The sequence below is a fragment of the Haemorhous mexicanus genome, chromosome 5 (assembly GCF_027477595.1).
Source record: "Haemorhous mexicanus isolate bHaeMex1 chromosome 5, bHaeMex1.pri, whole genome shotgun sequence".
Taxonomy (NCBI): Eukaryota; Metazoa; Chordata; class Aves; order Passeriformes; family Fringillidae; genus Haemorhous; species Haemorhous mexicanus.
Window position 1 is genome coordinate 33573183 of NC_082345.1, and position 12437 is coordinate 33585619.

General features: G+C 38.3%; 1 protein-coding gene across 4 annotated transcripts in view; it reads left to right on the forward strand.

The window, feature by feature from the left end:
• Positions 1-12437, forward strand: part of ATP2B1 (ATPase plasma membrane Ca2+ transporting 1) — a 60874-nt gene that overhangs the window by 16711 nt on the left and 31726 nt on the right. For all 4 annotated transcript variants that reach the window (XM_059846814.1, XM_059846815.1, XM_059846813.1 and 1 more), the window contains exon 2: positions 9334-9745. In XM_059846814.1, the coding sequence (XP_059702797.1) occupies positions 9541-9745 (205 nt within the window). In that variant the 5' untranslated portion in view covers positions 9334-9540. The remainder of the gene's footprint in view (positions 1-9333; positions 9746-12437) is intronic.

Consider the following 12437-nt stretch of genomic DNA (forward strand, 5'->3'; position numbering starts at 1 on the left):
ACACAGCTACAAGAAGCCCACTCACAGGTGTGGAACCATGGAATGCATGGCTACCATGACAGCTAGTGGGAGGGTGGAGGCTTGGGACCATGGCATGGTGATTTCTTGCTCCTTGGATTCTGGAGGGGAGCAGATTTCATGGCTAGGAAATTGTTTGTTTTTAAATTATTTGTTTTTAAAGATTATAGAAGTACATGGAAAAAGAAAAAAAAAAAAAGGAAAGTGAAAAAAAGAAAAAAGCATTAGTAAAGGAAAACAGTTTGGAGTGCTGTATATCCTGTGAGAGATGGACTTAGAGCAGGACCCAAAATGAAATACCTTCTCTCAGAGGCTGAGGTGCAGTAAAGAAGAGTAGAGAAGCACACAAGAAATGTGTGTTCTGGGCCTGAGGTTGCCTGTGTGCCTGTTGCAACAGCAGAGCTCCCATACTCTGTTACTTCATTAATGCAGTTGGCAGAGTCCATGGCTTTTCCCAATGCAAAAGGATAAGGGTGGCAGGTGTAAGTTGCAGTGTTGTTAGTGTCAAATAATGAGAGCTGCTTCAGGACCTCTGTGAGTGGGAGTGTTACAACATGTCACTGTAGCACAGCCATACCTTTGGTCACCTGAGGATGTGACAGACGTGCTGCTTTGTTAGTTACAAAGTGCTGCGATGGGAATCTCAGCTTTGTGCATTCTGTCTACTCACACTGCTTATATATTCTCTCTCTATGTTGAAGAAACAAACTCCTGAGAGAAGTATTTATTATCTTATATTGCATGGTGGACACGGGACTGTCATGTGTGTACTGCTCACAGAGCAGGTAATTTACCATCATTCTACACACAGTTGGCAATAGCTCTATTGCAGTAATGCTTCAATGTGTGTAAAACTACCCCAGACCAGCAACCAACCCTGCATAAATGAGAAACCTTGGAGTATCTGGAAGTGTGTGACAATGCAGGGAGCGTGACAATTTAGCCTTTAAGTGGGTGTCAGACATCGGAGAGATGGAAAAGTATTATCATGAGTAAAGACTAGTTTTGAAACTGGAGATGTTCCTGAAGGATAAAGCAATATGTAGCCTTACAAAATTTTAAAATATGCCAGGTAATACCATGAGGTGAAGCCTACTGAACATGCTTCTTACACATTACCAGAAAGAGGAGGCCCAGTAGAATGGATTAGTGGGCTAAGCTCTCAAAACTTATCAAAGAGCTAAAGGAATGACTAGTATAATCATAATAAAGAATTTTGTGAGAGATTTCACTCTTGTGTTTCTGCAAAGCCATACACTGGACTCTCAAATTCAAATATTGAGGTAAAAAAACCCTTACCAAACAAAAAACCCACAAACCAAAAGGGCCCCTGAACCTCTTGACATAATCAGCAGAAGAAGCAAGAGTTGTGAAGTATTCCTCAAAGTGCTGCTCAAGTGTGGACTAGTTATGATATTTGAGTTTTAAAACCCTCTGTCTCCTTAGGAAGAGAAGATGGCAAACATAATTGCAGTTTTTGAAAGGGATTTTCTCAGAATTACTCTTTTAGCCAGTTTATTTGGTGTATTTCTGGCAGGCAGGAATTAATGACATTCAGGGGAAGCTAACATAGCTTTCAAACTATAAGTTTCTGAAGAAGTAAGGCTCTTTAAATGTTTGAGGATAAGGGTATACTGTGATCTGGTATTTCCAAAAGGCTTGTGAAAAATCTGAAGTTGAAGGTTCTCAAACTGGCTTTTTACAGGCCAAGAGGGAAGCTTCTTAAACTTTGATCATAAGAGGACAAAACATAACCAATGTAGCATCATAGTGTGGGCTCGTTGAGATGGGTGACCAGACCTGAGGTTTTTGTTTTATTTTTCTTACATTCCAGACACTTGCTTGGTTGGAATGGTGATTTTGAGGATATAAATGGATCTTTTACCACATTAATATCACGATTTGTATATTACCTGTTTATAGTTCACTGAGCATATAGACTATTTTGTGGTACTGTTTGTATTTAGCAGTAAGCTAGTCCAAAGTAGCAAGAAAAGTCTTAAAACTTTGCCTAAGTTTTTTTTTCTCTAATATAAAGGAATCGGTTATATGCAGAGTGTCTTTATGGAAGTAATTTGGCTCAATCTCCTAGGCATAAATATTTCCTAGTAGCTTTAAGACTAATTTTAAGTATCTTTTGAAGTTTTCTGAATACAAGAAAAATCAGGTAAGAATGGACTTTTGCCTGAAGGCTCATAAATCTAAAAGGCTTTTGCATCTCTTTGATGTCATGAAGCATGATCACAGTCAAAAGCCTACTGCTCTGTGTAAGCTGATACTAGCATAAAAGAATATTTTCTGAAGGAAAAAATGGGGAGTGTTCAAATCACAATGAAATGGCAAATATAAGTTCTGTGAAAAAAAAAGGTGAAAAAATTTCTCAGGACAAGTCATATACCTGTAGGAATAACTGATGAAGTCAGCTGCTGGTTTGCTGACATTGTCAGAACTGACCAGCTGGGTGCATTGCACTGAGCTCTAAATACAACAAGTAGCTGAAATCCAGGAATCCATCTCCATCTCTGATGGATGAAATTTGGTACCATCTCACTTTACCTTTACTTGAAACTTAGTTGCATATAGTGATGTCATGTACCTCATGTAACACTCACCTGTCAGGGTTTGTGACCGGAACACATTTTGCACTTTGGGAAGGCCAGCAAACTCTGTTGTATTCTTATGATGCACAATTTTAGTGAGTTGGTTGCCATGCTACCACCCTATCTCTTTTTGGAAAAGTTCAGTTTTGTCTTGTTATTTTTGTCAATACGGTTTTGACAAATGTTGATGGGAAAAGTGTGGTAAGTTGTTCATGAACCTAGTAATGTGAATGTTTGTTAATGGATGGCTTGACTACATTTAAAAAAAACCCAACACTTTTAGGTTTATATATTTAGCCATTAATATGACAGATCTGTTAAAAGAACTTAGTTTACAGCATAATTATCCCAAACTGTGCAGGATTAAGAGACTTGAAATCCTCAGTCATCTTATTTAGAACTCAGTGGAAGGAAAGGAAAATATTGATGGGCTTTGGGCAAACTTTTTTTTCTTGCATTTTAAACACCTGCAGGTTTGCCTTCAGCCATCAGCTGCCTTAGTCCAAATTTTGACAGCTTCACTTACCTCAAGTTAGATGAGGAAGCTGACACACACATTTTAGGTGTTTGAACACACTCAAAATGATTCTTGATGGGACAGACTCCCATCTAGAGGTTAAAACTCTTTTTTTCACTGGGATTATAGTCTTAAACTAGAGTAACCTTTCATTGCAAACAGTCCTCTTGAATGTAGGCATTATTTTATAGTGTCATCACTGAGCAGAAAGTAGATGAGTTTAGGAAAGAGAAGTACAGAGAAGGGAGCTTCAGGGCCTCTGGGTGGAGAAGAGAGAAGCTGCCTAAATGTTGATCAGAGCTGTGGGCTGCAGAAAAGTGTTTTAAGTGGTTACAAACTTTACGCTTTTGCATGGTTTTGTCGTGTTTGTCGTCTTGTGGACAAGCCAGCAATGTGATAAAAGATAAGTGACTATGAAACCCTAGTACTTCAAACCCACAGAACACTTGTTGCTTTCTTTAATGATGATCACATTGGTTTTGTTCTCTGGGATTTTCCAGTATGTCACAAAGTCTGATATTCCTTGAAAGCAGTAGTAAGTTTTTCTGAAACCCTTCTTGTTGCATCAGTCTGTCTATTTTTGGATCTGTAATATCTATTTGGTTACCTCAGAAAGCTAATGATTAGTTTAAACTCTTGATAAAATAGTTTCCTACTCAGACTATTCTATACAGCACTTTCTGATCTTGTTTCTTAATCTAGATGTCACTTCAGCTGGAGCTGGGTTGTTTAGTGAGTGGGGAGAGGCCTTGGCTTGGACAAGGCAGGGCAATACGGGCCTGTGCAGATGGTTGATGGCAGAACAAAATGTTTGCTTGCTTGCTGGGCTCCTGGCAGAGGCTGTGGACCAAGCTGCTTTGTAAGAGAAGCTTATGTCCTCTGTGCCGTAATAACTCACCTTCAAGACTTGTACAATTTTTCCTTGCTACTACCAAAACAGGAGGAAGATTATGCAGAACCTGTGTGTGAACACTGCTGATTTGTACTGCTACCAAACTGTCTTCAGACTACTGAAGTCCTAATTTGTTTGCTATCATTTCAATAAGAAATAAATTTGGGGTCTTACAGGAAAGAAAGCACTAACAGATGAAATGGTTTCTACAGGTGTCAATCACAGTAGGCAGCAGAAATCCCTTAGATTAAGTGCCATAAATCACAGAATCACAGAATAATTTTGGTTGAAAAAGACCTTTATATGTCATCTTGTCTAACCTCCCTGCAATGAGGAGGGACAATACCAATGTTTAAATCCAATGCAGAATCTAGGCCAGTTTTTATTTCAGATAGGTAAGTACATCTGCTTCCCAGGAGATTAGGCTTCAGAATTAAATCAGATTTCTCTTTGAAAACTAAGCAAAAGTCATGACCTTTGATGAATTTACTGTTTATAACACATAAGCTTAATAGCTGAAACTTGTCATTGCAACACTGTTGGACACAGGCTGAAGATGGTATGCTAAAAACTTTGTTTGTGCCCTTTGCCTCTTAGTTCTTCAGTCTACTTGTACACGTCTCTTCATAAACCAGGCTGTCTGAGATGTTTGCTCTAAAACAATAGCATGGCACTGAAGTTATTTAACTCCTGTTTGTTCAGTTAGGCACATTAACTTGCAGAATGGTGACTTGTAAATGCATACTGTTCTGTATTTGTTTTGCCTTGTTAGAATTCATTTGTGTTCCTTGTGAAACAGCTGGTGAGTTTCTGTAGCCTGTCAAGTAGGTGGGAGGATCTGTCTCTTACAGTGAGAAGTCTGACCCTTCAGAGCACAAAACTTCAGTCAATTTCAGTTTGAATTCCAGGTGACTTTCTCAGTTACAGTTACTTTTCATTGTAGTAATATTCCATTATAATAATATTGCAGACAACTTCCCTTCTTCCTTCCCCCCACCCCTGCAATGTTATGTCATGGCTTGAAGCAGTGGATCACACCCAAACTGATGTATGCAAAAGCATGTTATATGTTTTCGATATCTTTGAAGCTGTAGGCAGGTTAAAAGGCATGACAACTGAAACATATGGGGGATGGTTTTTATCACAACAGCTTCTTGATATGCAGATCTGTCTGGTATTCATTGTACTAATTAGATTAAACAAAGGCTTTCCTGAGATAATCACTTTGCAAGCCCTTTCCTATATTACAGGGCCCCGTTTTAGTGTGTTGCTGAAGGTCAAATGCTACCAGCTAATGCTCAATATCTGAATGCACACTGTTTAGGCAGATGTATAAATTAAATTGAATGACACAAGATTTATAATTGCTGGAGCTTTGACTCTTGAGGTATGAGTGCACTTAAGTGTTTTAATATTAAGAAAATTGTGTTTCCTTGTAGGTTAGTAAAGCAAGTATTAAATGTAAATGTAGTCATAGGAAAAGCTTGGATAGGGGTCTTAGGTATGCTAGGTCCTGTGTATCTGGGCAATAGTAATTGTGCCACCACAGGACCACTTCAAAAAAGATGTTGCAGCTTCTAATTTGGTCGGTGCAGAATGTTCTGGTAGCACTAAATAGATAGGTAATCCATAGTCTCTTCATGCTTTGGTGAGCATCTCTTCATGTGGACTTCTGTTCAGAGCTTTTCCTTTCTTCAGTCCAACTACAGAAGCTTATGATGATGAACTTCTAACAGGGGCAAAGTTGTGTAACCTTTGTTTAATGGCTTATGGGTTTGAATTAGTGTCCTTGTCTGGTAACAAAGCCCAGTCCCTTAGCAATAAGTAGTGATTTGATTTGGGTAAGGAAGTTATTCCTCATAAGCAGCTACAATGATGTGATGTGTCAGTGAAGTTACTACAACCAAAGAGCAGCAAGGTCTTGGAGGGATTTACACAAGTATCTACTTATGAGAGTATGTGCTGCTACTGAAATATGCCTCTGCAGTTTAAGTTTTTTAGTCACTTTTGTGTGACAGAGAATACCTTTTAAAGTTTTTCCTAGTCTCAGTGATATAAAGGGATGAACCAAGTGTTGGTGATAAAGTATTATCCAAAAGTTGATGTGTTTAATGAAAGGTGGACATCTTAATTTTGTATGCAGCTTGTTTAAGCTGGAAACTAACACAAAACTGAATTAAACTTTAGATAGGCTGGAACTTCAGATAGGTGTATAAATGAGTTTTAGCTTGATTACTGTTTCTTGAATTGAAAATTTGAAATATTAACAGATTGGAAGATTGAGGTGAGTTGCTTTAAACTATAGTACTTCAGAGCTCATGCTATTCAGTTATTTCAAATGACTGATGCAATAACTGAGAACTGCAACACTGGTCAAAACAAATAAAATATTTAATTAATTGAGAAGATAAATACTATTAGATGATATTTGTAGCTTTAAAATGTGCTTCCTTTTATGCTACTAAATTGCAGTCGAAATAGTTTCCTTATGCATTGCCACTAATGTTACAGAAGTGGACTCTTGGAACTTGCTGTAACAGGAACTGATTGAATGTTGCAAGATTTTACATCAAAACAGCATTAAGGATATTTCTTAAAGAAAGTTTATTTGCTGATTCCTACAGAAAAATCTGTGTTAGACTAAGTCCATCCTGTACCTGTATGACAAGAAGCTATTGTGCTCTCTGTTGAAATATCTGGTAAAAATGGACTACTGAAGCAAATCCTGGTCTGATTTTGTGTAAAAATTGATAATGCTTAAACAAATTTTTATCATCTGGAGCAACTGTGCACTTGTTCAGTATTCAGAATTTGAAATATTCACACTGTTCTATTCAATTTTCCACAGTTCTTTGCTAGCATGGATGTACCAAATAATTTGTATCACTACTAGAGCTGATCTGTAGAACTGCATCATTTTTGTAGTTAATGAATGCTTATTGAATTTGCCTGTGAACCCTAAGGGTCTATTGGTATGGAAGGATGGCATTTAGAGCATAGGAGGACCCCCTTCAGAATAAACTTATTAATGACTAATCTGGATTATTACTTATTAGTAAAAATTGATATAGATGCATAGAGAGGTTGGAACTGAAGTGCAAAACACACTGAGTTATGACTGAGCAGAGCTACTGCTCTCCAGTTTAGTTGCATATGAAAGCAAGTTTGGCCCACTCTATGCATATCTATGGAGAGAGAAAGTCCTAAAACTTTGATGACAAATGAACAGTGACTAGAGCTGTAGTTTTTCTAACCTTTTCTCTTGGATTTGGGTGTATTTGGGCATCAGGTACAGGGCTCCTGCTAGAGGCTTGAACACAGCTTTTCTTAATTAAAATTAAATCAAGTTTGATGTAATTGGTTGTGGGGCCTTCTGCTTGGTCTATTTTTGCTTAATTAGCAGCTGCAACATCTTCTCCATAGCTATACAAACCCATTTGCCTGATCTGCTTCTTGTTATACTGTCATAGCTTATGATCAAATGCCAGCTGATAAATCCTCCTAGGCTACCAGCTGGACAACAACATCCAGCTTTTGGGTGTTGGATAACAATGTGGCGTGTCTTTAAAGAAAACTCTTTCAGACGTGGTTTGCATGAAATTCTTCACTTGCAGGATACTCTAACAGAACTCATTAGAGTCTTAAGCAAAACTATATCCTAGCATGCAGGTTAACATCATCATCATCATCATCATCATCATCATGGATTCTTCAACTGTTGCAACATTATCTTGCAAGTAACAGAGAAAACAATGAGGATTTAAAATTAAGACTTCTTTGGATGTTATAGAATGTTGGAAGTTTTATGCATGTGAATATTGATCACTTTATGCTTTTTAACAGCCATGGACAGTGGTTTTCTCAGAACCTCCTGTGACAGGAAGAGAAGAGCAGTTGCAGTTGTAGAAGTTGTAGTTCTGCCAGAGATGGGCCTGTCACTTGTGGTCAGGCGCCATCAGTTCAGGGGTTTACAGTGTCAGAGGTTGTTCTCAAGGCAAATGAAGTACTGTGGCATGGTGCTTTAAATGGTAGATTTAGTATAGCTGCAACTGGTTATTTCCAGAGCAGAAATATGAGTCTTTCCTGGAACCAAGACCTAAAATTTCTGGTAATTGGGGTGCTTATACCTTTACTTCAACATAGACTCAGCAGTTCAGCCAAACAGTCCTCTAACCTGGCAGGGAAGTAGCTAGAAATCTTTTGTTTGCTGCTGTTTTGCCTTGATATTTTTGCCTTTGCTAGGCATATGACACCTGAGGGTCTTGTTGACCTGGAAGTGTCCAAGCTGTTGTTCATCTGAGCCTGGCAGTCATGTTTTGTGGGGGAATATGTTGCTACATGTGCTCATTGCACTTCATTATGCCAATAAAGCTGATTTACGTGATCAGAAGTCTGGTTTTGGCACACAGCAAATCTTCACACAGGCATGAGGAATTTGTGTGTGCACTACACTGTTGTGTAGCTACATGTGTATGTGCAAGATATGTCAGCTGAGCAGGGCTTAGGTATAGAATGCCTGTGCAAGTTCAGAGTCCTGTGGCTAGATGATAATTTCTCAGCTACAATACACTGATCATCAGATGGAAAAACTGCTCTCGCTCGGCTCATCCCTTCTACAGAAAAGTGGTGTTGTGCAATTTTTCTCTTCAAAGAATTACATGGAGATACTGTACAAGGCTTGAGTTGTGATGAAGAGGGCTGGAACAGGGCTAAAACTGTATGGACATGAAAAATTTATTAGGAGCTAGGTCTGCCTGAAGATACAATCCTACTTAGAATACAAAAGTACTTCATGTGTGGGCTAGCTTAGTGGTAAAGTTTGTTCTTGAGTTTTGCACAAATGAATTAATGGGAACACAAAAAATCTTGCTCTTCCCAAACTCTGAGGTGCAGGCGTCATTGGAAAGTGGGAATTTTTAACTTGAGCATGTTCTTTTCCCCATGTGACATCATTTGTGGATGCTACAAGTTCCATTTCCCTGGAAACAGATTTAATTTTAGGTATTTTTAAAGGTTGCTGCTTGATGATGAGCCATATGGACATTTGAAGGAAAATGCCAGTGTTAAAGGCAACAGTTGTACAAAGTTAATGGCTTAAGGAAATCCAATAATGCGAGGTTGTTTTGGGGTGGGAAACAGCCATTTTCTTCCTTGTCGCTCTTGCCTGCGGAAAGCAAACTAAAAATATTATAGGAAATTAAAGAAGAAATTTGTTCTGTAACCTTAGTACAAAGAGAAGGGATTGTCTTACAATGGATTTCAGTATAGCTATTATGTAACTGAATGTGTATTCATTCTCTCCCTAGACTGTACATGCCTTTTGGCTTTGGAGAACAGAACGCACCATGGGACAACCGCAAAGATATCTCTCCAGACGGGCTCTCTTGCTTGGGTGATGTGTCTGCTTTCCTGACTGTCTTCATACCCAAAGGATTTATTTTCCTTTTGGAAATATTTTGAGTTGAAATTTTGTTCCTTGCTGGAAACTGTCCACGGTAAAGACTGCATGCATCATGGGTGACATGGCAAACAACTCGGTTGCATATAGCAGCGTAAAAAATGCTGTAAAAGAAGCTAATCATGGAGATTTTGGAGTTACTCTTGCAGAGCTCCGTTCTCTTATGGAACTTCGAGCTGCAGATGCACTGCATAAAATACAGGAATGCTATGGTGATGTACATGGCATCTGTACAAAGTTGAAAACTTCACCAAATGAAGGTAAGTAAATTTTAACACTTACTGAGGAAACTCCATTTAGGAAATGCCTTAGTCAGCAAACTGCTTTTTTTTTTTTATAGAACAAAGTTTGTTAAAAGCATTTTAGCTACCATGACAAAATATTGCTTCTTGTTCCTTTAAGACAGAAGTATTCCATAGTAATAAGTAAGCAAGAGGTTTTTTTCAGTTGGTCTAGCTGCATGTGAGATGTTGTATTAATGAAGTTACACTTGGAACAAAGTTCTTTGATGTAGACATCCACATATGAAGCAGCAATGCAACATAGCAGTGTTCAACTCACTGTGAAAGCACCAGTTTTCTGAATAGTTTATATGACCTGTAGCTTACAATTCAGATCATGCCATTGTAGAGCCCAGGGTTTTAATATTCTAATGCAGGGCTTATTGATGCTTCTGTGTGGCTACCTAGTTCTTGGATTTCCTAATGCAGCAATTTTTAAAACTGATTACATGTTTTCCGTTTGTGTTACATCGGATTCTTAATAGCAGGAACTAGTTTTTAAATATGCAGTATTTCTGTAGATTTCATTTGAGCTATGCAAAATGACTATCAATATAACTTGAAGCATTGATGTTTACTCTTAGTGGAAGGTTTGTGAAGTGATTACACAATCTTATTCCCTTGAAATTGGGATGGAGTCTTTACCATGTTCGACTTAGTGGCATTGTGTAAAATGTGGCTACACCATGCTTTTGCTATCTAGAGTTATTACTCCAAGATAGACTGTACAAATGTGAAGAAATAAGTAAATAAATTTGTTAAGTCTCCTACTTGAGAAACCTCCAGAAGTTCTCCTTAAGACCTGGCTTTTTCTTACTGCTTTCTTCCAACGTAAATGAAAACTATTAAGTGTATTTGTGAAAGATGGAAATCATACTGCATGAGATACTGTAGTATCTACATACTGTAGTACTTGCAGTAACTGTACTTAAAACCATTAACTGAAACTTACTGTGAAGTCCTGCTGTTGGTAGCAATTGAGAATTACCAAAATCAAGATTTTGGCAAATTGTAGCGTCTCTGCATTTAAGAACTCACATAGATTTTAACCAATGTGGTGTCATGTTGGTAGCAGCAAAGTACCTGTTGTCTTAATCCTGGAGAGCCGTTGCTTTCTGTTCTTCAGAAATGCTATGGAAAGATTTATCTTCTTGGACCAAGAGCAGCCTGCTAGTGCCGTAAGGTACCTCTGGGTACATCTGCATTTAGCATGTTTTGGTTTGATCCGCTTTTGAAGCCAGATTTCCAGACTCCTGAAATTATCAGTAGATGAGCTGGGTTCCTCTTACCAAACTGAAACTGTTCAGCCAGCTGACATGGCTGAACTACCAGTGAATGGGAGTAGACCAATTTCAGGATGAAGTTTGTAAAACACGAGGAGTACAAACTTCTGTTCCTTGGCAGTTGTAAAGTACAGTGCATGTGTGTGAAGCACTGTAGTGTATAAGCAGTGTAACCCATCTTAGGAGCAACAGGCTCTCGTTACCCTGTTGCATAGTATTGGAAGGCAGTTTCCCTTCTCTGTGAAAAGGGATATGGTTCTCTAGAACTGGGAGTTGAACCAAGAGTTGAATTCTCTTGCAGAGTGATCTGCAAGGCGAAAGGTCCATTATTACTGCAAGCTACAATTTTACATAGCCACAATGCACTAAGCACCAAATACCTCAGATACTGCAGGATTCATTTTGTCTCTTAATGTAAAAACATGGAGGTTACTGAACATGTTTGCTCACATGTCAGCAAACTAGAACTCAAGGGTTGGATGCCCTTTCCTGCAGATTGGTTGTGCTGTATTGAGGGCTGTGTGATCAAGGCCTTTCACTTTCAAAAGGATTTGACATTTAGATGGACACTGCAATCAGTTACATACAGTCACTGACTTAATAAAAGGGCACCATCCTTTTTTAAGTGTGAGAGAAGCTCATAAACACACCAAAGACTCAACAGTTGAACATGTTAACAGGCTCAGAAAGGGTAATTGAGTTAGAACAGGGTCCAACAGAGGTGTCATTTTGACTCTAAACCACAATATGAAATTTTAGAGAATCAGCCTCCCTGTCAGGTAACCTGGTATAAACTTTCTGGAAGTAGTACTGGAGAGCTCTTGTAAAAGTAGAACTAGGTCTCTGTTTTTGTCAAATTCTAACCATTAGTATAGAAAGGGAGACAAAACTAAAGGAAAAAAGCTCTAAGGGAGATCTTGCAGAAAACCATTATGCATTACACTAATACTGGCTCTCTAAAACCTCATGTGTATACCTGCAAGGCCCTAGGACACTTTTTCCTAATCAGATGCTTTCTCCATGACATGACACTCTTACTGCTATGTAATTGCCAGGGGCTTCACAGGAAAAGTACAGGTAGTTCTGACATGGTACACACTGGATGAGTTCAGCTTGTTCCATTTCTTGCTGTGAAGTTGTTGACAATGTAAGACAACATCTATTTTCAGGCAAAATTTGGATCAAATTTATCTGATTTGAAATGAGAAATGGGAACAATCTTTTACCAGTATTGCTTAAAAAAAGGGCACTGAGCAGACTTTACTGCTTGCATGTATGCAAATGTGCAAAATCAATGTTTGACATATCTTTAGCAGCAAAAGTCTGTCTAATATTCTGCAGAGATATAGATATTTCTAATAAAATTTGAATATAAAACTTTAACCAGT